The 25,936-nt window shown below is 43.2% G+C and overlaps 1 protein-coding gene across 2 annotated transcripts in view; it reads right to left on the minus strand.

Moving 5' to 3' along the window:
* LOC124612807 (protein-cysteine N-palmitoyltransferase Rasp) overlaps window positions 1-25,936 on the minus strand; it is a 169,097-nt gene that overhangs the window by 58,563 nt on the left and 84,598 nt on the right. For both annotated transcript variants that reach the window (XM_047141227.1, XM_047141228.1), the window contains exons 4-6: window positions 21,966-22,178; window positions 21,751-21,888; window positions 21,249-21,466 (exon numbers count right to left, since the gene is read on the minus strand). In XM_047141227.1, the coding sequence (XP_046997183.1) occupies window positions 21,249-21,466; window positions 21,751-21,888; window positions 21,966-22,178 (569 nt within the window). The remainder of the gene's footprint in view (window positions 1-21,248; window positions 21,467-21,750; window positions 21,889-21,965; window positions 22,179-25,936) is intronic.

Consider the following 25,936-nt stretch of genomic DNA (forward strand, 5'->3'; position numbering starts at 1 on the left):
GCACTAGGGTGGAGGACACACAGGGACAAAGGACATGTGCTAAAATGTAGAGCAACAGATAAAACTCACCCTCATGAATAAAACATAAAACTAAAGCTGCTGTTGAGGCATTGTCGCACAACACCCAAGGTAGGTGTCCTGATAAAGTTAAAAGTCTGTCGCAGAGCGGCTAAAAGTGGGCAGTCCAAGAAGAGATGAACGACCATCATTTGTGAGCCACAGCGACACCGAAGTGGGTCCTTGTGACGGAGGAGGTAATCGTGCGTGAGCCACGTATGGCCAATGAAGAGCCGACAGAGAACCATAGAGTCCCCAAGAGAGGCACGCATGGAGGTCTTCCTCCACACATTCGTAGTTTCCTTAATGGCACGCAGTTTGTAGTGCATACTGAAGTTATGCCATTCCTTCTCCCGAAGCCCCAAAACCTTGCGGCACAATACTGAACGCAGGTCAGTTTCAGAGAAGCCGATCTCCATAAGTGGTTTCCGCATAGCCTGTTTGGCCAGCCTGTCAGCAAGTAAGTTGCCTGGTATTCTGACATGACCTGGGTTCCAGACAAACGCCTCTGAATGACTGGACCATTTCAGGGCATAGAATGACTCCTGGATGGTCGCTACCAAAGGATGACGAGGGTAGCCCTTGTCGATAGCTTGAAGACTGCTCAAGTTGAGAATCGAGAGCAAGTGAGAGCGGAGAGCCCAGGGTTAATTGAGTCATTAGGGCCATGTGAAAGGTCCAGGCAAAGCCGCGGGCTAGGTGTACACCATAGAGGTGTTCGTGACTGAACCTCAAGTATACGTGGTAAAGGTGAGGACTCCAGTTCAGAGAAAAGGGATCGCACACGAACTACAATTGTATGCCCTGACCTGGGCCGCCGATGAGGGAGATGAACTGTTGTGGGTGGGAAAAGGAGTTGGTAATTCGGATGTGCAGGAGAACTACAAACATGTGCAATGTAACGGGAGAGCAGTTGTGCACACCGAATCTGCAACGGAGGGACTCTGGCCTCCACCAGGATGCTGGTCACCAGACTCTTCCTAAACTCTCCTGTAGCTAGGCGAACACCACAAGTGTACTGGGTCGAGTAAATACAATGCTGAGGGTGCTGCCGAACCATAAACCACACTCACAGTCAAGGCGGGATTGAACAAGGGCTCTGTAGAGCTGCAGCAGTGTAGAGAGATCTGCACCCCAGTTGGTGTTGCTCAGGCAACAGAGGGTATTGAGGTGCTGCAAGCACTTCTGCTTAAGCTAACAGAGGTGATGAGGCCAAGTCAATCGGGTGTCAAAAACCAGTGCTAAGAATCAATATATCTTCACTACAGTGAGTGGATCGTCATTAAGGTAAAGTTCTGGTTCCGGATGAACAGTAAGATGCCGACGGAAGTGCATAACACATGACTGAGGTCAAAAAGTGGAAACCGTGGGCTAGAGCCCATGACCGCCTGCAGATGGCTGCCTGTAGGCGCCGCTCAGCAACACCACGGAAAGTTCAAAGTGACACGAAATTGTGGATAAAAATCGGGTTTGGGCCTTGGAGACCCCACTCGTATAATGTGGCAAGGATATGATGTCACCAGGTCATGTCATACGCTTTTCGTAAATCAAAAAAGACGGCAACCAGGTGTTGGCATCTGGAAAAGGCTGTTCGGATGGCAGACTCGAGGGACACAAGATTGTCAGTGGTAGAGCGACCCTGGTGGAAGTCACCCTGACATGGAGACAGTAGGCCACGTGAATCCAGGACCCTACCTAACCGTCGACACACCATACATTCCAGAAGCTTACAAAGAACGCTGATAAGGCTGATGGGCCAATAGCTATCCACATCAAGCAGATTTTTACCGGGTTTAAGCACTGGAATGATGGTGCTCTCCTGCCATTGCAATGGAAAGATGCCATCGCACCAGAACCGGTTGAATATGATGAGGAGTTTTCGCTTGTAGTCCGATGAGAGATGTCTAATCATCCGACCATGGATCCAATCTGGCCCAGGAGCTGTGTCGGGGCAATGTGGAAGGGCACTGAGGAGCTCTCACTCTGTAAATGGGGTGCTATAGGGTTCACTGTGGCATGCTGAAAACTTCCCTTTCCATCCACCATTTGAGGGTGCGAAAGGCTGGAGAGTAGTTCTCTGATGCAGAGGCTCGAGCATAGTGTTCAGCAAAGTGCTCGGCAATCACTTTTGTGTCAGTAGGTAACACACCATTGATGTTAATTCCAGGAACACCTGTTGGGGTCTGGTACCCAAAAAGACATCTGATCTTCGTCCAGACTTGGGAAAGTGATGTATGGCACCCAATGGTCGAGACATACCTCTCAACACACTCCTGCTTCTGTCTTTTGATAAGCTGGCGAACACGGGCACGGAGATACTTAAAGGCTATGAGGTGCTCCAGGGAAGGGTGCCACTTATACCGCTGTAGAGCTCGCTGACACTTCTTAATTGCCTCAGCGACTTACGGCGACCATCAAGGGACCGCCTTTTGCAGTGGGCACCCTACAGAGTGAGGGATCGCATTTTCCGCCGTAGTAACGATTGTTGTAGTCAGTTGCTCAACCATCACACCATTGTTACCATGTGGGGGAGAGCCAATGATGACGGCAGAGGTACAAGTTTCCCAGTCTGCCTTGTTTAAAGAGCATCTGGACAAGTGTCCAAGGGCCCGATACCAGGGCAGTGAAAGGATGATGGGGAAGTGGTCACTACCACACAGGTTGTCATGTAGCTGGGAGAAGTCCTGGGCTGCAAATAGATAAACCAATGGCCAAGTAACTACCTCAATCCACACCGAAATGTGTGGCAGCCCCAGTATTCAAGAGGCAGAGGTCGACCTGAGACAGGAAAGTTTAGACATTTCTGTCTCGGCCAGTAAGCATGGTGCCACCCCACAAGGGGTTATGGGCGTTAAAATCTCACAAAAGTAGGAAAGTTTTAGGGAGTTGATCAATCAGTGAAGCTAATACATTCAGGGGTACTGCACCATCTGGAGGAAGATATACATTGCAGACAGTTACTTCCTGTGTCGCTCTTATTCTGACAGCCACAGCTTCAAGAGGGTTTGAAGGGGCACAGTTTCACTATGGACTGAGTTTAGGACATAAACGCAAACTCCACCTGACACACTATTCTAGTTGCTACCATTCCTGTAATATCCCTTATAGCAAGGTTCTGCATGTCCGGGAACCAGGTTTCCTGGAGGGCAATGCAGAAAGCAGGTTTAAAGCTTAACAATTGTCATAGCTCAGCCAGGCGGTGGAAAAAACTGCTGCAATTCCACTGGAGGATGACATAATCATGAGACTGGAAAGACATGGAACATTCAATGAGGCAGTTTATGCCTCGAGGTCACTTGCTGCCACAGACTTACTGCCCGAGTCATCTATATCCATTGTGTCTGAGGGGCCGGCGAGATCTAGGTCCTCCGCGGATGCCAGAAGCTTCACCTTATCCCCAGATGCAGAGCTTGTAGGTAGCGGTGATGTGGGTGCCAACGCAATTTCCTTGGTCTTAGGGGACTACTTCTTGGACTTTTCTCGCTGCTCCTTGGGTTTCCCTGGCTGGGAGGGCTTCACTGATTCAATCGCCAGGACTGAGGATGATCGTGAAGCCCTAACCCCAGCTGCTTTTTGGCACTTCAGCCACTGGCAGGCATCATCTTTCCCATCAGCAGAAATCTGGGAAGGGAGTAACCCAAGGGACCCCCTTCCTGGCGAGAGGAGCTGAAGAAGACTTACGCTTCTCCAGCTGTGCTCCCAAAGTAGGTGGTGCAGGAGCAACAGGGGAGAAGTGCCCCCACCAACAAGGGGGCAGGTGTAGCCTTCTGGCTCTAAGAGCTGACTGGAATTTGCATAACTGATGAGGCTACAACCGTTCCCGTAGCAGCGGTGTATGAAGAGGTCATAGCCACAGGATGTAGGCGCTCATATTTCCTCTTAGCCTCAGTGTAGGTCAGTTGGTCCAGGTTCTTGTATTTCACTAATTTCCTCCCTCTCTGTAAAATCCTGCAGTCTGGTGAGCAAGGTGAATGATGCTCACCGCAGCTAACTCGGATAGGAGGTGGGGCACATGGATTATTGGGATGTGATGGATGTCCACAATCATGACATGTGATGCTGGAACTACAGTGGGAAGACATGGTTGAACTTCCAGCACTCAAAGCACTGCATCAGGGAAGGGATATATGACTTGACATCACAGCAATAGACCATCACCTTGACCTTCTCAGGTAAGGTGTCACCCTCGAAGGCCAAGATGAAGGCACCAGTGGCAACCTGATTATCCCTCGGACCTCGATGGACGTGCCACTCTAAGTTGGCACGCAACTCGTCATCAGACTGCAAAAGAAGGTCCCTAAAGAAGACACTACTCTGGACCATATTTAAGCTATTATGTGGTGTGATGGTAACAGAAACATCACCTAACTTATTACAAGCAAGTAAAATCCATGACTGGGCAGAGGTTGCTGTTTTTATCAACACTGACCCAGATCACATTTTGGACAAACCCTCCACCTCCCCAAACATGTGATCTAAATGCTCTACAAAAAACTGTGGCTTCATTGAAACAAAGTAGTCACTGTCAGTTCTTGTACATATGTGGTACAGGGGTGAATGAGGTTCACTGCCATCCTTAGCCTGGCGTTCCTCCCATGGTGTGGCCAGGGCGGGGAAGATTTAGGGTTTTGATTTCTTGCATTGTATTGCGACTTGGAACGCTTAGAGACTGCTGGTGTTTGATCACCAGCAAGTGATGATGTGGTACGCTTCATCATGCGTCACCCGCCCTGATGCCACCCACTCTGACCAGGGGCTCTCCCCATGGGTGCCACCTAGCTGCAGCAAAGACCACCTGGCAGGATGGCCATTGCTGGGAGTCTCAATGCCCCAGGATGACGGATATCTACTCCTTGACATACGTGGGGTGTTAATGGCGCAGGCATCAGCAGAGCGAACCCTGTGTTGTCAGGGGGCTACAACCAACAGGGTACATGGTGGCCCCACCACAATGGACTGGCTACAGTGCTGGATATGAGGTGCAAAGAAGTCCATGGTCATCATCGGCACAAAAAGCGACACTGCATAGTGGAAAACGCACCCAGGTAGGCGTCCTCACCCAAGAGATGGAGAATGAGCTGGACTACAGTGCGATGACAAGAAAGTGGGCTAAAGATCTCAAGGCACAATGGACACGATACACCATGTAAGGCGCCCTTTCTCAATTGGCTCGCTCTTCGGGAAAATTTTGAAAAATGGAGGTCAAACCCTACAGGGGACCATCACATAAAGGCCAAAACGTGTGAGACTCCTTTTAGTCGCCTCTTACGACAGGCAGGAATACCTCAGGCGTATTTTAATCCCTGGTCCCGCATGGGGGACTGACTGGGGGTAACGTGTTATTAGCAAGGTTTTTTTTTTGTGAGTGTACTGTGCATGAGTTTAATGAGTTTTACTTTCTTGTGAATAACAGCAGCAAATGAGTTTGAAAGCTACACAATATATATTCAGTATGCAATGTATCAGGTAAAATTACAGAACACTCGGTTAGGATGAAAGTGAAGAAACGTTGTGCACCAAGACACAATGTAAACATGAATCAAGAACAAAAACATCATAAATCCAGGCAAGGGTATTTACAAAATTTTAACAGAGCAATGTACAATAGGGCTGAGTGCTTATGTGTGCTACATCAGTTATAATGCATATTTTTGTAATACACAAATTTAAATATGACATATGCAGTGTGTAAATTACCATGGCGGTTGCTCGTGTCAACCTATCACAGTGCAAGATCCTAGGCATCTTGGAAACATCACTGGTTCGTCACACGATCTCAAACACTGTTGTTTGACCACAAAATATTACAAGTGTGAAGTTTAGAAATCAAAATACCAAAGAAAAGCTAATGAACACCACTTTAAGGGGCTCTCCAAAATGCATCTTTCAGTATGATTTGTGGTGGTAACCTGTTGGAAAACGTGATGTTGGGGGATAAAAAAGCTACGTGTGTATTATATCTTGGAGTTAGCTTTTGACGTTATTTCGTAGTTGATTATGAAACAGAAAGGAGGTGCAGTGTGTAAATGTTTGGCTAGAGAGTAATTATGTGTCTTCACCCCCCCCCCCCCCCCCCTCCTGAAATCTTGGCTGTGGTGACAGACTGATCTGTAGCGTAGCCCAAGTCTAGGTTAGTTCCTATCGATAAATGTCATAGCCTTCCCTAGTAGGAAAACCACAGGCCATGCCTGAGAAAGGGCAAAGCAAGCAAGCTGAAGCAGTGGTCAATAGTTTGTGAAGATGTCGGTCAGGATGACTGCGTGAATACACAATATTTTGGTGAGACAACTGCAACTTGCATCATTCAGAGAAACTAGAAGTGGTAGAGATGATTCAAATGGCCCACATGGTGAAGCAGCTGTTGAAGTCCTTTGTGTTATGGTGAGCAGCAGCATATTCAGCAAATGAATGGTCGAGTTTGTTATTTGCCACAATTTGGCTGTAGCCATTCACATGAGTTGACAGTTGGTTACCTGATATGCCCTCATAGAATGCTGTACAATAATGTAAGCGTAGCTGGCACTGCTTTCATGTGTGGCTCTGGTTTTTGCAGGACAGAAAATGCCTGCAACTGGACCACAGTAAGAGGTGGCTAGTGGGTGTATGGGACGGGTCTTGCATCTGGGTCATCCATAAGGGAGTGACCCATAGTGTGCAAGAATGGAACAGGGATGAAAAGGGTATTCCATAGGTTGGCTGGGTGGCATAACACTTCTTTGCACAATGTGGGTAGCGTTTTGGTTAGGATGTATCTTATCCCGGGATATGACGTTGGATAGTCAAAGCCCTTGTGAAGGAAGTTATACTCGGTGATGGGAGTGCTGGTGGATGAACCGCACAATATTGCATGACAATAATACCTCTGTTAAGGGTGTCAGTATATTTTAACAATTTTTGGTACCCACTGGAGGTGTGATGTTCATGGGTAGTGATGCTGTAAAATGGAGACTTTTTGACATGGAACAGTTAACAACTATCAAAGTGGACATGCTGTTTTCAATTGGTGTGCTTGATGCAGGCAGACTTGTTTGTGACGCTCTCTGAGGGGTGGAGATTTACGTCTAGGAAGCTGGATCGTCAAGCTGAAAAGGACCGTGACAGCTGTGAACCTGTTAACAAGCCACTGACCAGCACTCTGATAAAACACTGTCACCCTGCCTTGGAAAAGCTCAACCATAACATTCACCAGGGCTTCGATAACTTTCAGTTGTGCCCCGAGATGAGAAATATATTACTCATATTACTCAAATTACTACACATAACATCCAAAGTAGTATTCCATAGCCCAACCAACCCACTGAACATCCTTGTTCACCCCCACTCCAATCCTGCTCCCATGGGTCGTTTCCTCGCGGGTGACCCACGTGCCAGAACTGTCCCACACCCCAACCACCATCTCCCACTGCAGTCTAGTCACAAGGCATTTCCTACCCTATAAAAGGCATGCCTACGTGTTTAAGCAGCCATGTTATGTATTACTGTGCAGAATTCTATGTGGACATGACAAGTAACCACCTGTCTATTTGCATGAATGGCCACCACCAAACTGTGGCAAACTGCGAACTCTGCCACTCAGCTGCCAAATATACTGCTCCCCGCACTACAAATGACTTTGAAATAGCTGCCTGACTATGCATGCTATGTGGAGAATCCCTTCCAGTACAAGTTTCTCTGAACTATGCAGGTGGCAATCATCTTTCTAGCATATCCTGCATTCTCACTATCCCCCTAGCCTCATTTTCCACTAACCTGTTTCCCACAGTCTCACCTTCCCTTTTCTCTTCTCTCGTTGACCACACCAGTCATTCCCCACCCAGAATGTGTACTGTCTTCTCCCATCACTCTTTCTTCCCCCCCCCTCTACCATGTGAATACCCCTCCTCCAACTCTATACCCCTCCCTGCCTCCCTCTCTGTCTCTATCTTTCTGTCTTTAATTCCGTCCCCATCTCTACAGCTCTTGTATGCTCTACTCCCTAAGAAGCACTTCATCTTGTATAAATTCTGAGTTGCCTGTCTTTCCCATTCCTGGCAAGCATTACCCTCTTCTTAACTCGTCTATCCTTCCCTAACCTCCTCCCCTCTTCCATCAGTAAAGCACTCGCTCTCAATAATAGATAAGCAATGATCAGTGTCGCCATGGCCGAAGTAGTGTGCATTTGTGTGTGTATGTGGGTTCATTCCGCTAGAAGAAAATCCAGGGAGCTTGAAAGCTAGTGAACACTCTTCTGTTATGTTTGCCTATGCACCGATGATCTGACTGTTATAGACGAGTGGTTGCCTTTCTCTTATTTTAAGTATTTGTTCTATGCATGAATTTCCATTTTTGCTATCTATGAGGAAAAGCTGTACTTGGATTGAAAAAGTTGGGAGAAGCTTATCACTATCACTCCTGAAACTGGAGCAGCAACCTGATAATGAGGAATCTTGTTAGCTAACAAACAGGTGTCAAGTGCCTCATCCATGAACGAAGATTGTTGGATTCAGATGATGTGCTACCTGACAGGGAGGATGGCCATGGGCTAAATCATTCTGGAAGAATATGCCACTGTTTCACAAGAGGAACCCAACTCAGCTTGCAGTGAATCTATGGGAGCTTTCTACGGTGATGCAGGAAGTCAACAAGTTTGATTAACTTGTTATCAATCACTCTGCACAACATACATGGAAGGAAATGATTTAACAAAATATCTCCCTACAAGGTATGGGGATTTCTGACACACCACCGATGAATTATGGCTACTGTTGTGAGATGGTAATTTCATCAGTGAACAATACGAATGGAATCAGTTAGCGTTTAGCAATTACCCATTGACAACAATCGGTTGTAGGAAGATAATGCATGCAGATGAACAACAGCTGATGATGAAAAGCTGCATTCTTTCGTTTGCTGTGCTGCACCACTCACATGTATTGGAGTTACAAGTCATTATAAAATAACTTATGATGGGATTTCCACAGTTGCACTGTACTGAAATATAATTTGATATTCTTTTAAAAAAATTACACTAACATCAAAGACTAACTCCCTCATAAATACAAATGAGAGCCTATAGTAGTTTAGACGGCTGATTAAATATCTGAATCAGTTAATAGGTTAAAATATGCATTCTATACCAACTCTTAACTGAGAAGATTACGAAGTAGTTGGGCAGTGAGTAAACAACTAGAGTGCTCTCACTTCTACAGCGGAGCGAAGAACTAAGTAAATGTGCACTTACTGAAGACTAACATGAAAACATTTAAAACTTGTCAATCAAAATAAAGTAAATTTCATAACATAATGGTCACTAGTTGAAAATCTTATCATCTATAACGTTTGTGATAATTACACAGCCTGCACCCACAGTGAAACTTATTTGCTTGGCTTCTTAGAAAATACAAATAGTTTCATGGGTACGATCCACCCAACCCTTTCCTCAGTCACGGAAGCATGCCAAATGTAATGAACAATGTAAACATTCCAATATAAACAGTACTTCCTATTTTTCATTTCTCCCAATGCCATACTATATTTGCGGGCAGGTGTACTGTTCTTATGAAAAATGATTTTGTCTCTTGTAATCCAGTCCTCTTTTCCTATGTTTCGTTGTGCTGGTCCAGTGTACCTGTGTGGTATTAACAGTAATCTTTTTACACTTTGCTATATAATCAATAAGAAGAATTATTCTGCATCCTGGAAAACACTGGCCACAAGCGTACAACCATTCTGGCAGATGAAATCAATTTTCTCTCTCTTGGTGCAACGTCACTGACTTATACCCACTGTGAAGCGACAACATTTTTATTGCTCCTTACAAATGGTGTCCATCCTCATCACGAAGGCCTATAAATTACTAAGATGAGCAACCTGAAAATATCCTTAATGGAGTTACAACTTGCAGTCCTATTGTTCACATTTCAGCTCGCTGTAGCTGAAAAATAAACTCTTGCTCACTACTTTAAGGGATTGAGTAACTACGAAACTTAAGAAGTTCACTGTTTAAAATGACAACATATTAAAAAAATCTATGGATTCACATGCACAGCTTGTTCATAGATCACATAAATTTTAACATTCTCCTTATCATTCAACACAGTTCAGTACCTAAATCTCTTTATAGCGCCATTATTTATACACTCCTTTTTCGTGACACACTGTTCAAATAATTCAAAACATAGTTCATCTTCAACTTGCCACAACAATTTGGAATATGATTGGCACACAGAACATGCAAGACTGAAATATGTTGTTGTTGTTGTTGTTGTTGTTGTGGTCTTCAGTCCTGAAACTGGTTTGATGCAGCTCTCCATGCTACTCTATCCTGTGCAAACTTCTTCATCTCCCAGTACCTACTGCAACCTACATCCTTCTGAATCTGCTTAGTGTATTCATCTCTTGGTCTCCCTCTATGATTTTTACCCTCCACACTGCCCTCCAATGCTAAATTTATGATCCCTTGATGCCTCAGAACATGTCCTACGTAACGGTCCCTTCTTCTGGTCAAGTTGTGCCACAAACTCATCTTCTCCCCAGTTCTATTCAATACCTCCTCATTAGTTATGTGGTCTACCCATCTAATCTTCAGCATTCTTCTGTAGCACCAAATTTCGAAAGCCTCTATTTTCTTCTTGTCCAAACTATTTATCGTCCATGTTTCACTTCCATACATGGCTACACTCCAAACAAATACTTTCAGAAACGACTTCCTCACAGTTAAATCTATACTTGATGCTAACAAATTTCTCTTCTTCAGAAACGCTTTCTTTGGCATTGCCAGTCTACATTTTATATCCTCTCTACTTCAACCACCATCAGTTATTTTGCTCCCACAATAGCAAAACTCATCTACTACTTTAACTGTCTCATTTTCTAATCTTAATTCCCTCACCAGCACATGACATAATTCGACTACATTCCATTATCCTCGTTTTGCTTTTGTTGATGTTCATCTTATATCCTCCTTTCAAGATACTGTCCATTCCGTTCAATTGCTCTTCCAAGTCCTGTGCTGTCTCTGAAAGAATTACAATGTCATTGGCGAACCTCAAAGTTATTATTTCTTCTCCGTGGATTTTAATACCTACTCTGAATTTTTCTTTTGTTTCCTTTACTGATTGCTCTGTATACAGATTGAATAACATTGGGGAGAGGCTACAACCCTGTCTCACTCCCTTCCGAACCACTGCTTCCCTTTCATGTCCCTCGACTCTTATAACTGCCATCTGGTTTCTGTACAAACTGTAAATAGCCTTTCGCTCCCTGTATTTTACCCCTGCTACCTTCAGAATTTGAAAGAGGTTTTCCAGTCAACACTGTCAAAAGCTTTCTCTAAGTCTACAAATGCTAGAAATGTAGGTTTGCCTTTCTTTAATCTTTCTTCTAAGATAAGTCATAGAGTCAGTATTGCCTCACATGTTCCAATATTTCTACGCAATCCAAACTGATCTTCCCTGAGGTCAGTTTCTACCAGTTTTTCCATTCGTCTGTAAAGAATTCGAGTTAGTATTTTGCAGCCGTGACTTATTAAACTGATAGTTCGGTAATTTTCACATCTGTCAACACCTGCTTTCTTGGGGATTGGAATTATTATATTCTTCTTGAAGTCTGAGGGTATTTCACCTGTCTCATACATCTTGCTCACCAGATGGTAGAGTTTTGTCAGGCTGGCTCTCCCAAGGCTGTCAGTAGTTCTAATGGAATGTTGTCTACTCCAGGGGCCTTGTTTCGACTCAGGTCTTTCGGTGCTCTGTCAAACTCTTCACGCAGTATCGTATCTCCAATTTCATCTTCACCTACATCCTCTTCCATTTCCATAATATTGTCCTGAAGTGAATTGCCCTTGTACAGACCCTCCATATACTCCTTCCACCTTTCTGATTCCCCTTCTTTGCTTAGAACTGGGTTTCCATCTGAGCTCTTGATATTCATGCAAGTGGTTCTCTTTTCTCCAAAGGTCTCTTTAATTTTTCTGTAGGCAGTATCTACCTTACCCCTAGTGAGATAAGCCTCAACAGCCTTACATTTGTCCTCTAGCCATCCCTGCTTAGCCATTTTGCACTTCCTGTCAATCTCTTTTTTGAGACGTTTGTGTTCCTTTTTGCCTGCTTCATTTACTGCATTTTTGTATTGTCTCCTTTCATCAATTAAATTCAATATTTCTTCTGTTACCCAAGGATTTCTACTAGCCCTCGTCTTTTTACCTACTTTATCCTCTGCTGCCTTCACTACTTCATCTCTCAGAGCTACCCATTCTTCTTCTACTGTATTTCTTTCCCCCATTCCTGTCAATTGTTCCCTTATGCTCTCCCTGAAACTCTCTACAACCTCTGGTTCTTTCAGTTTATCCAGGTCCCATCTCCTTAAATTCCCACCTTTTTGCAGTTTCTTCAGTTTAATCTACAGGTCATAACCAATAGATTGTGGTCAGAGTCCACATCTGCCCCTGGAAATGTCTTACAGTTTAAAACCTGGTTCCTAAATCTCTGTCTTACCATTATATAATCGATCTTATACCTTCTAGTATCTCCGGGATTCTTCCATGTATACAACCTTCTTTTATGATTCTTGAACCAAGTGTTAGCTATGATTAAGTTATGCTGTGTGCAAAATTCTACCAGGCGGCTTCCTCTTTTATTTCTTAGCTCCAATCCATATTCACCTACTACGTTTCCTTCTCTCCCTTTTCATACTCTCGAATTCCAGTCACCCATGACTATTAAGTTTTCGTCACCCTTCACTATCTGAATAATTTCTTTTATCTCAGCATACATTTCATCAATTTCTTCATCATCTGCAGAGCTAGTTGGCATATAAACTTGTACTACTGTAGTAGGCGTGGGCTTCGTGTCTATCTTGGCCACAATAATGCGTTCACTATGCTGATTGTAGTAGCTTACCCGCACTCCTATTTTTTTTATTCATTATTAAACCTACTCCTACACTACCCCTATTTGATTTTGTATTTATAACCCTGTATTCACCTGACCAAAAGTCTTGTTTCTCCTGCCACCAAACTTCACTAATTCCATCTATATCTAACTTTAACCTATCCATTTCCCTTTTTAAATTTTCTAACCTACCTGCCTGATTAAGGGATCTGACATTTCACACTACAATCCGTAGAACGCCAGTTTTCTTTCTCTTGATAATGACGTCCTCATGATTATTCCACACCCGGAGATTCGAATGGGGGACTATTTTACCTCCGGAATATTTTACCCAAGAGGACGCCATCATCATTTACCCACACAGTAAAGCTGCGTACCCTCAGGAAAAATTACGGCTGTAGTTTCCCCTTGCTTTCAACCGTTCGCAGTACCAGCACAGCAAGGCTGTTGTGGTTAGTGTTAGATCAGTCAGTCATCCAGACTGCTGCCCCTGCAACTACCGAAAAGGCTGCTGCCCCTCTTCAGGAACCTCACGTTTGTCTGGCCTCTAAACAGATACTCATCCATTGTGGTTGCACCTACAGTACGGCTATCTGTATCACTGAGGCACACAAGCCTCCCAACCAAAGGCAAGGTCCATGGTTCATGGAGGAAGAATAGACTGTCTTTATGTTACCTAGGTAAACATATATGAGAAAAATCACAATTTAACGTTAATTAAGTAAACAACAACTAAATAAACTTCCATTGTATCACTATGTTGCAGAGTAGACGTGTTATCCCTCAGTAATGACACACACTAAGCATTAAATAGTGTAGTGCATCAAATGCCAGCCAATCGCTTATTCGATTACTAATTATCTCATAGAAAACTGCCTCATTGTGGGATTGTACCACTTACTCTGAATCTAGGCAATTTTCTTGCACAGATTTTACATTTTTTCCTCACCTAGCTCACTGTTTGTTGTATGTTACTGTTGCTCACTTGGACATATAACAGCACAACTTAGCATTGTGTTGGCTGAAGTAATAATGAAGTATGGAACAGCACAAGACAATGTTATTTGCAGATGGGACACTTTATACACAGATGCGCCCACTCAAGGGCTGAAGTTCCTCGCAATCTCTCGAAGTCTGTCCACACGTTCACAGTGCGCTGCACAACATAATCCATCACAAATCTATGGCACTGAGTTGCTGAACAACTGCAACATGCACAACTGACAAAACAATAATGAGCCACAAGCCTGTCCCAGTCTTGATATATAGCTTCAGTATGTATCACGATATCGAGTGACAATTTCTAAATTGTCAGTGCATCTGCCCCTCTAGTCTAAACACACCTTCTTGTCACACTAAGTTTCTAGTAATTTTCCCACCTGGGACTGGACTGACAGTAGTCTTTCCTATTGTAGATCCGTGTTTAAGGAACATTTCCTTAATTTGTGTTTCTATGATATCCACTTGTTCAAACAGCGTTATCATCAATCACTGAAAACCACATGGTGGGTTTCTTTTGATTTGGAGTTACAGGTTTAGTACTCTCTTCACATGAATCATATTGAAGACCAGTGCACACAAATTTTAATTTAGTTAACTGCCCATTTATTAAACATTCGAAATGAAGGAGCACATTCTTGACAACCTCCACTACGTATGGGTGAGTTTCTGTTGTCAATAAACTACCCAAAAGAAAGTCAGCAGGGCTATCTGAGGAAGGTATACAGGGTGGTCCATTGATCATGACTGGGCCATGTATCTCACGAAATAAGCGTCAAATGAAAAAACTAGAAAGAACAAAACTTGTCTAGCTTGAAGGAGGAATCCAGATGGTGCTATGGTTGGCCCACTAGATGGCGCTGCCATAGGTCAACGGCATGGTGATATCTTTGAACGTTGTGTATAGTTCTGCCACTGGGCACAAGAAAAATTACGGGACGATGACAGATTTTTTGATTGCGTTCTATTTGGCAACGAAGCGTCATTCACCAACAATGGTCACATAAACCAGCATAATATGCACTATTGAGCAACGGAAAATCCACGATGGCTGCAACAAGTGGAAAATGAGCGATCTTGGTGGGTTAATGCATGGTGCGGCATTAGGGGAGGAAGGATAATTGGCCCCCATTTTATCAATGGCAATCTAAATGGTACGATATATGAAGATTTCCTACGTAATGTTCTATCAATGTTACTACAAGATGTTTCACTGCATGACAGAATGGCGATGTACTTCCAACATGATGGATGACTGGCACATAGCTCACGTGCAGTTGAAGTGGTATTGAATAGCATATTTCATGACAGGTGGATTGGTTGTCTAAGCACCATACAATGGCCTGTACATTCACCGGATCTGACGTCCCCAGATTTCTTTCTATGGGGAAATTTGAAGGATATTTGCTATCGTGATCCACCGACAACACCTGACAATGTGTCAGCGCATTGTCAAGGCATCTGCGAACATTACAGAAGGCAAACTACTTGCTGTTGAGAGGAATGTCGTTACACATATTGCCCAATGCATTGAGGTTGACGGACATCATTTTGAGCATTTATTGCATTAATTGCAATTAGGTAATCACGCTGTAACAGCATACGTTCTCAGAAATGATAAGATCACAAAGGTACATGTATCACATTGGAACAACCAAAATAAAATGTTTAAATGTACCTACGTTGTATTTTAATTTAAAAACCTACCTGTTACCAACTGTTAGTCACAAACATATGGCTCACAACGTTAGACGATTACAGCGCCATCTATCACAAAGCGAAAAAAGTGGTCCAACTAATACATTCATATTTCTTTATGTACTACAAGAATATGTAATGAAAATGGGGGTTCCTATTTAAAAAAACGCAGTTGATATCAGTTTGACCTATGACAGCGCCATCTAGCAGCGGGCCAACCACAGCGCCATCTGGTTTCTCTCTTCAAGCTAGATGTGTTTTGTTCTTTGTAGTTCTTTCGTTTGATGCTTATTTCATGAGATATTTGGTCCGGTCACTATCAATGGACCACCCTGTATAAACAAAACTGTTTGGAAGACAAAGTTGATGTTCATCTTACATTTAACACAACATGTCCCAACATCAAGAAATCATGATACCTATGCTGACTCGATATGATGGACTGGATTTAGCTGGACTGAAGGGGTTACAGGAACCTAACCATGATGTTATCAGCCCCTCCATACTATTTGCATTATGCCAGGAAGAGTACTCAGAGAGGAATGACACACAAAACAAATCCTGAGGAATGAGATTGTAACAGAGAACTAATCAAATCAAGAGAGAGCAGAAATAAATGAGTGAGAGAGGGGCAAGAAGGTGAAGGTAGGTGCATTATTCCACCCCCAATACAGTACAATGTGATGGGAGACGCACTCTCTACATTCAACCAACTTCTCCTCACCCTGCATTACAATCAGAAAAACGAACAACATAGAGAAGTTTATAAAATCATATGAAAGAGACCAACAATGGTGAGATAGTAAATAAACATCTGATGTAAGAAACAAGAAGAGTTACAAAGGTGGGTAGAACAGGAGCCAGGTTGGATGACAGCCACAGCAGCCATAGGCCACCTGGCCTGGAGCAGGTGACAGGGCACTCCGCCAGTCAGTCAAGCAGCCGACTAGGCCAATTTGCTCTAATTCACAAGAAGCAGTAGAAACCACTTTGGGTAAAGTGTAAAACCTTATCAGCCATTTTGGTGTCGACTGCCAGCACAAGAGGCAGCAGGTCAGCAAGTTTAAGGTTTTGCTGTAAAGTGGCAAAATTAGGGCAATCCAGGAGGAGTTACCCACCATCAGACAGGCACCACACCAACAATGGGGTGGATCCTCATGCCACAGGATGTAGCACTTGGTCAGCCAAGTACAGTCAATGCAAAGTCATCAAAGAATGGCAGATTCCCTACAAGACGCACTAGAGAACACTGCCGCATGGTCATGATCCATTTATTGTTTGCAGTTTGCTCGGAGAAACCAGGAAATACCAACCCATGTTCCAAGCCTCCAACAACTGATGGCATGGGGTTGACCGAAGGTCCGGTTCTGATACCCACATCTCCAATGTAAGCATGCTGGTAGCCAACATGGCCAATCAGTCAGCATATTCACTCCCTGGGATCGCAAAGTGACCTGAGGTCCAGACGAAGATAACCAACTGTCCTGCTTGATAAAGATCAAAAGGGGGATCTGTCACAGCCAATGGGTATTGAGGATACCACATCGCCTGAAGACAAACTCATACACTCCCTGCCTATTAAGAATGTTTCATGGTGCAATAATGAAGGTGACTGAGGGCTTGAGGAATGGCCACTGATTTGGCAATGGATAAATTGCATCCATTCGGAAGTGAAAACATTGCATCCATTCCGCAGTGAACATAGTTCACTGCACCTTGCATGGGCACATGCAAAACCAGTTCCCCCACTATCTGTAGAGCCTTCAGTGTACACCATTTCCAAACCTGGAATTCAACAAGGACATCTTGACAATGAACAACCATGGAGTCAACAGTGTCTTTCGGTCCAAAGGATAGGTCGAGACAGATCAAAGGACAGTATAAATTCCATACACAATTGCTCCCCAACAAGATGTGTCCATGTGGAAAGATGGAGTTCAGAGTAGAGACACTGTATGCGAAGTGCAGTTGTGACTCCAGTCCTGAGCCTTTGTTGTAGGATGCGGATCTCCCTCCAGGAAAAAGGACACAGTAGTTTGGATGCTCTGGGGAACAGCAAGCGTTTACTGCATAGTTGGACAGCAGCTGGTGGTGTCAGACATGCAATGGAGGGGCCCCAGCCTCCACGAGTAGACTGTTCACAGAGCTGGCCCAGAAGATGCCTGTTGTTCACAGAGCTGGCGCAGAAGATGCCTGTCGCAAGTCACACCCTATAATGATGTATCAGGTCCAGCATCTACAATGCTGAAGGCAATGGTTTGCCATACATGAGACCTCCGTAATCCAGGTGGGAAAGGGCCAGAGCTTTTTAACGTTGCAGATGTGTAAAAGTGTAGAGTGGTCTGCACCCCAGCTGGTGTTACTGAGGCAGCGGAGAGTAATTACGATGTAACCAGTAAGTCTACTTAACATGGCAAAAATGGGGAAGCCATGTGAACCAAGTTCTGGTTGTGGATAGACAGTATTATGGTGACAAGTGTGTGACTCTGGTCTTGGCAGCTAAAAACCAGACGCCAAGTATCAGTGCCCAGAACTGCACCTTTCGTAACGCATCCTGTAGTCAGCATTCTGCAACACCCACAGTGGAGGAGCAACAGTAAAAGCAAAAATCAATCATCACCATACAGAAAGGATGACACTGTAGACTCCACAACTGCAGCTAGACTATTGATAGCTGCTAGAAAAAAGTGCACTCAAGACAGAGCCCATTCTCTTGTATTAGGGGGTATGGGAAGCACCAATTTGAACCCAGAAAATACAGTGTGACAAGAAGCTCTGCACAAGAACAGATACCGGGACCCAGAGACCACACTTTCTGAGGGTAATGAGGATGTTGCCTTGTGGGTCATAAGCCTTTTGGAAGTCAAAACAAAGATAAGGAGCTGATGCCAGATGAAAGCTGACCACATGGCAGACTCCAGGCAAACCAGACTATCAGTGGTAAAACAGCCTTGGTGAAAACCCTCTTGGTAAGGAGCCTAATGACTCCAAGACTCAAGGTACCAACACAGCTGTTGGCTTACTTTATGTTTGAGCAACTTTCAGAGAACATTAGTAAGACTAATTGGGCAATAGCTGTCCACAGCATGGGGCTGTTTACGTGCTTTCTGTACCAGGATGATCATATTTTCTCGCCACTGAGATGGGTACTTACCCTTGCTCCAGATATGGTTGAAAACAGCATGGATGTGATGTCTGCAATCCGCCAATAGGTGTTTGAGCATTTGGCTGTGAACAAAGTCTGGCCCTGGAGCTGTGTCATGGCAAAGGTCTAGAGTATAGAGGAATTCCCACTAACTGAACGAAGCATTATACGACTCTGGGTGATGTATCGGAAAGCTTTGTGAATTCACTCCTCTCGCTGTTTGAGGACATGAAATACTGGCTGAGGATTCTCCAATGCAAAATCATACTGAATTGTAATCTGGGGGATGGGGGGTGCAGAGGGAGGGGTGATAGTTATAGGAACATTATCCAGGTTGTCATAGGCAAGCAGGATCTGCAGCTTACCGGGGCATGCCATTTTAATCCAAGATTATTCACTTTTTATTTTCGGAAACATTACTATTTCCCCAAACCTGTCATCAAGATGTTTCAACAAAGAACAATAGCTTTGTGGTCATTATGGGCTCTTCATCAGTCCTAGAGCACACAAAGTAATTTGGGGAGTATTTCTCTCCTTGTCTCTTGGTCCCATATTCCTCCCATAGGGTAGACAGGGAATGAAATGTTCTGGGGGCCATGTCTATTCACAATGTAATAGTCTTTCCCTTCAAAAGAGATTGCTGGGGCCATGCAGCAACCAACAGAAGAAAGTTTGATCTGCTTCATTTGCACAGGGATCCCACAAGCTGCTAGGGAAATAGATGTCAACCCAGACAGAGTCCCGCATGCTTCAGCAAGCCTTTACAACTGGGGCGACAGGGGCAAGTGCCCCAGAGGTTGCCCTATAAAGACAGTTTTACCTCAGCAGCCATTCACTTCATTAGCGAGTTGCACACCTCGAGTTTGAGGATTTTTTTACGAATGTATGTGCCTTTGTTGTGGTCCTGGCGGTGAAGCCGAGGCCCACATTCCCAGGAATGCACATTTCACCATCATACCTACCAATGGTCCCTGAAACATGCACATATTTTATGGTAGAAAAGGTCCAGAGGTGCTGGGCAGTTGCCACCTCAGGAAACACAGGTGCACTGTACCTGCAGTCAATCATTACAGGTGGAGCTTCTTACAAAGGATGTTGCCGCCCCTCTCCCCCAAGAAAAATCACGAGCATGCAGAATTAAATCACATCCAAGTACGGCAGGCAACAAGAAGAAAATGCAGTGGAAAGGCAGAGGGGTAAGAAATAATAGTAGAAAGATGGACTTGCAGCATGGAAAGAGAAGCAACGCTGCAAGAGGCGGAGCTCTGTGTTGGCCATGCACTTGATAAAAGATGTGAACCCCTTGAGGGGGTGCGGGTGGAGGTGTCAGTACAATGCTGTGTGCCCTTTTACAGCTATTACTGCTGGCGTATGGCTCCTTCTCCACTTCCACCCTTGACTGTACTGAATCAAAATATAAGTTTTGCTCAATGTTGAGTCCACCAAGCATGAAAGAAATCTGATTATCTGACAGGAAGAACAGTCTATTTTCATTTATGAAGTTCATCACAAAGATACTCCTTCAAATACCTTAATGACAAAATAAAAGGACATCAGACAATCCCATGAACATATCTTGATGTGCTTTCCTTTTGCAATAGTGTACTGGCAATTATAAATTTTAAAGAATTGAAGGGACCAGCATAAGAAAGCACTAACCCTCAATTTAGTAAGAATTAGTCAGCTCGTTTTACCTATTGTCTATTAGAATGCACCACAAGCTAGTAACTAGTAATTCCACATGTACACCAGAAAGATCTATCTATCAAATACACTGTTTTGCCTTATTGTATTTATGCTCTTGCTTTTTAATTTAAGCAAGCATACAAGATGCAATAATTCAAGATACGCCCTTGTCAGTTAGCACTTTCCTCCACCAAACCCTTCAGTTATAAGATTTCAGTATTACATCCTGCACATACATTATGGCAACCAGCTGCTGTCAAAGAGAGATCACAAAGATAATGATGGCTGTTACATCCTAGTAAAACAACATATTGAGGAAATACATCAGTAACCTGCAGCTCGTATAAAAATCTGTCTATATTATTTAGTAAACCAAATTGAAGCAGTGATTCCATTTGTTTAAATAATTTTCTGGCATTTCCTTCCTACTACACTCTTCTGATGAAGACTGTAACCGAAAAACAATACCACTGTGTGTTTCAAAAACATTATATCAATGTGAATATGTTACAGTGCTAAGGAAACGTTGTGTAAATTGCTTATTTGTTTCCTTTATAACTAATGTTAAACCAAACAAATAACTTCTACAGGTCTACATTCTTCAGATAAATAATACACTCCTGATAATTAACTAAAGGCAACTGAAGTTACCTGAAGATATTGTGTAAGCTTCAAAATATGTTGCAAGAAATCTCTTCATCCTGTATACAGCCACAGCTCCTATCCCTGTCTTACTGAGTAATCATTCCAGTTTCAAGAAGGGATTAGTACTTCATATTTGAGATGTTTCTTACTTGACCAGGAAAAGGTAGAGTCCATGATCAAAATATCGCCACATTTCAGAGTAAAGATGTACTCTAGCAATACATTTTGGAGGTCTTGGTGCCAAAATGTGCTCTGCTTCTGCTATGCTGCCGGCCAAACCATAAACAACCACATATTTGTTCATGAAGAACTGTCCCATGCAGTAACCCAGGCCACAAAGAGACCACCAGTCGATATTTCTGACAATCTGCAATCAGTCAATCGAAACCACTGTGCACATCAAAAAATCTCAATTAACACAATGCAATAGGTATAAATTGCTTACTCAAAAAATTAATTTCCATAAGAAAATCATGAATCTAATTGCACATTCCTAGTCAGGTTACACAGTTGCCACACGGCAATGGCATTACTGGTATATTTATGAGTAAGTTCTTTGACAAAAAAGTTACCATTTACATTATTTACTGTCTAATCCATACATATTTCCATAAGCATAATATGAATTATTCAAAGTCACTGGTAACTCACCTGTGGTTGTTGCTGCAGAGCATTAAAATATAGGAAATGCAAAGAAAAATCCGTAACTAACAGCCAGAAAATAAAGCGCAAGATTTTTAAAGACAGCTTCATAACGTGTGTTCCTGTCAGTGTTACTGTACTCATCACCTGTGGAAAGAACAAGATTAAATGAAATTAACTTTTTCTCAATAATTCTAAAGAAGAGATGACTCACAATTACTCACCCCTTCATGGAACACTTCATACAAAATAAGTGGTCCCATAAACAGGGTAGGTAAGTAGAAGCAATAGCCTAAGAGATTAATACAGTTTCTCAGATCAGCTGTGTAGTTTACTTCATTCACTTTGTCAAGTGTAAAACTGAGGCAACGCATGTGTGTCCAACCTAATGCAGCATGAAGCAGGTATTCAGCACTGAACGAAAGTTGTAACCATGCCTGAAAAAGTCAATACAAAGCTACAGAAATTATTTTAACATGTTACTTTAATACAATAATTTTTATAATCAAGCTTATACCTGAATTCTACCTTAAAAAACTACTTATAATCTAAATGCAGCAATAAATGAGATTCCCATTTAGTTACAGGTAGTTGTCAAAAATAAGTACACAGAAGTACACTGTCTGACCAAAAAGTTTCGAGACTGATTATATTCCTGGTGTACAAGCAATGTCAGCGCAGTGACTACGGTGGCAGCTTCAGCTAACAACTGTACACAACAGATGTGCATTCAACCAGTCAACTGGGAGAAGGCAGTGTTAAGTAGTGGATGTGCAGTCACAGTGTATAAATTTGTGGTGTCACAAAAGGCAGTGGAGTGACTTCTTTAAGCCAAGAGCTCACATCATACTCTGAGATAATTTGGATGAGGAAAAAGTATGTAAAGTCTGTACCGCACACCTTAACTACTGAACACAAACAGAAAGATGTGGACACCTGCTGGAACTTGATAGAAATCCAACGTACAGGCAATTTTTTGGAAAAAAAAAAATCATGGGTGACAAGACACTGTAATCAATACACACCTAACACAAATTGACAAAGTAAAAAAATTCATATAAAGCATCAACACTTTGGTTTGAATATCAGTAATATAATTAATGTTCTCTTCTCTATTTTTTATTAATCCAGTCTCTAAACTTTTTGGATTGACAAGGTAACCTCACTCTGTAATGATAGAACTCAATACCAAACTAGATATGTTGAATACATGGCACATCATAGAAATGGGTCTTTCAGAAATGTATAATCTCAGAAACCCACACTTGTCTAGTCCATGGACTACCATGTCAATAGATGTGTGTACTGTGGGAATACAATACCTTCTAGCATCCTATTATTTGGTTTTGTTAATACAGCTTCTTACTTTTTTGTTCTTATCTGTTCTTATTTTTAAGTTGTGCACTTGTGAACCAGTAGGAATTTTTGTCCACATGATGAAAATGCAGCTACTTGCATTGTGTTTTTGGATGTTCAAGGACATCTGTCACTGGACTTACTAATTATTAAGAAGTTGATTTTGTACTTTACAAACTGGTTGAGGCAAATACTGGGATTAGGTCATTAATTACAAAAGAAATGAATGAATAAGAAATATGTGCTAAGTAGGTAATTGCTAACGTGATGATGTGCCTAAGAAACAGTATTGGAGAAGTAGAACAAGATAACAGGAGATTATTTTCAGTACTGTAGTTACAATGGACAATTTCAGTGCTTAAGCAAATAAAGCACTTAAGACATTAAATATATTGTTGTGACTCGCCGATCTTTCAAAGTGCCGCCGCGCAGTTACGTGCGTCCTCTATATGCAGCGCTGTCTGCCAGCCATGCAGCAGCAGCGCCACCTAAGCGGCCAGCCAGCCAGCGGCTGCTAGACTTTGACTCGGTTATGATTTGACTGTTAAAGTGTACAGACGTCTTACTCAGTTTACTTGATCTGTGACTTTCATGTATTGCGTCTTCCTTAAAATATATTTGTTTAACTTGAAGTTATTACAATTGGCGACAAGGTAGTGATTTTTCTTTTCCATCATTGACTCACATGTTTCCATGGCTACTTTAGAGCAACTATTGCAAGGTTTCATAGAACAGCAAACGCTTTTCACAAATGCGATTCGTGATTTCATCGCGGCATCAAATGCGGGGCATCTCTCGTCGTTGTCTCTACATAGTTTTCCTCCTTACGACAACACGGCGGAAGACTGGTCTGATTACGAAAAAGTCTTCGACAGCACTTCTTGGCATTTATGTCTCATGTCGTGGACGAACAAACATGTAAGTCTCTGTTCCTTTCATGGATTTCACCTCAAACGTATCGGTTGTTGTCGCAATTGGCTCCTTTGAAAGATCCTGCGTCTTTGTCCTTTGCTGAAATGTGCTCACTTCTGTCCGTCTATTTTCAAAAGCAAACACCTCTCGTGTTGCCTTTTATTGTTGTCAAAAACAACCGAATCAATCCTATCGCGCTTGGGCTGCTGAACTTCATGGCCTCAGTAGAAAGTGTCAATTTGTTACTGAAGTTCACAAATAATCGTACGCCAATTCCATGGTACGGGATGCTATTATCTGATTGGCACCCGACAAAGAAGTTAGGCAACATGCCCTTCAGTTGGCAAATCTGACTCTAGATGAAGTCCTATCCATCGCTCAGTCTCTTCAAATTTCTCGCGACGCTGGAGTGCAAATAGAGGCATGGGGCGATGTCAGGGAAATACAACCTCTGTGCGATGTTGACGAAGCGTGTGGTGTCCCTCCGCCGGCCGATGTGGCCACAGTACGCTCCGTAGCACAGCCTCGGCCTAACCATAAACAAACCACTAAGAAACTGCAGCAAAACCCACGGCAACTTCCTCCATGTCCGCGGTGTTTTACGAAACATTCATGAGAAGATTGCCCACAACGTGTGTCAAAAATAAAAAAAAGGGGTCATGTGTCATCCGTTTGCAAATTCGACAGCATACATGATGTTCATGAACATGACGCTGATTCTGTGTTGTCTGTCAATTGTACTTCTTCCCTTTCAGGGAAGTTACTCCTCACTGTCCAAATACTTGGTCGAGATGTTCGCATGCAGGTGGATACTGGTTCTGCTGCCACTATCATCAATTCTCAGATGTATCTTCAGTTGGGTTCTCCAATCCTGTCACCTGTCACTAGGCAATTACGGACTTACAATAAACAGAAGATTTCTCACTTGGCACAATTTGATGCTGAGGTATCTTACAAATCTGTCATTCGCACTGTTCCCATAGTTGTGGTTGACCAGAGCAACGCGGAGAATCTTTTTGGTATCGAAGCCTTTCGCGTTTTTGGGTTCTCCATAGATGACTCTGTCAATATCGTCTCTAATGCTATTCCTTATGCTCAATTGGATTCCTTGTAGACGACATTTTCGTCCCTTTTTTTTCATGGGTTAGGCTGTGCAAACGACTTTGAAGCTCATATCACGCTCAAACCCACTGCTCACCCTAAGTTTTTTCGGGCTCGGCCCATTCCTGCGGCCCTTCGTGATCAGGTCAAACGGGAGCTGGATCATCTCACTGCTTCAGGGGTCTTGCTTCCTGTCACTTCCTGAGTGGTCCTCTCCTATCGTTGTTGTTGCCAAGCCAAATGGTGATATTCGTCTCTGTGGTGATTTCAAAGCCACTGTTAATGCTCAATGCCTTATCGACACTTACCCTATGCCTCGTCCTGAAGAATTGTTCACTAAACTTGCTGGAGGCCAGTATTTTTCTAAACTTGACCTATCAGAAGCTTATCATCAACTTCCTCTCGATGCTGCTTCCCGGAATTTTCTGGTCCTTAACACGCCTTTCGGCCTCTATCAATACCAACGATTGCCATTCGGGGTTGCCAGTGCCCCTGCTCTCTTTCAGCGATTCTTGAAACAATTATTGCTCACTGTCCCTGGGTGTATAAATTACCAGGACGACATTGTTGTCACTGGCTCCACCACTGACGAACATCTTCAAAATCTCCGCACACTTTTTCATGTCTTACAGACTGCTGGTCTTAAGTGTAATCTTCAGAAATCAAAAATTTTTCAGGCATCTGTCACGTACTTGGGGTTTCAACTCTCTTGGGATGGTATTCGTCCGCTTCAGCAAACTTTCGCTGCGATCGATGCCCTTCCTCGCCCTACTTCTGTTAAGGAACTGCAGGTCTTCTTGGGGAAAATAACGTACTATCACAGTTT

This window comes from Schistocerca americana, chromosome 4 (assembly GCF_021461395.2).
Source record: "Schistocerca americana isolate TAMUIC-IGC-003095 chromosome 4, iqSchAmer2.1, whole genome shotgun sequence".
Lineage (NCBI taxonomy): Eukaryota > Metazoa > Arthropoda > Insecta > Orthoptera > Acrididae > Schistocerca > Schistocerca americana.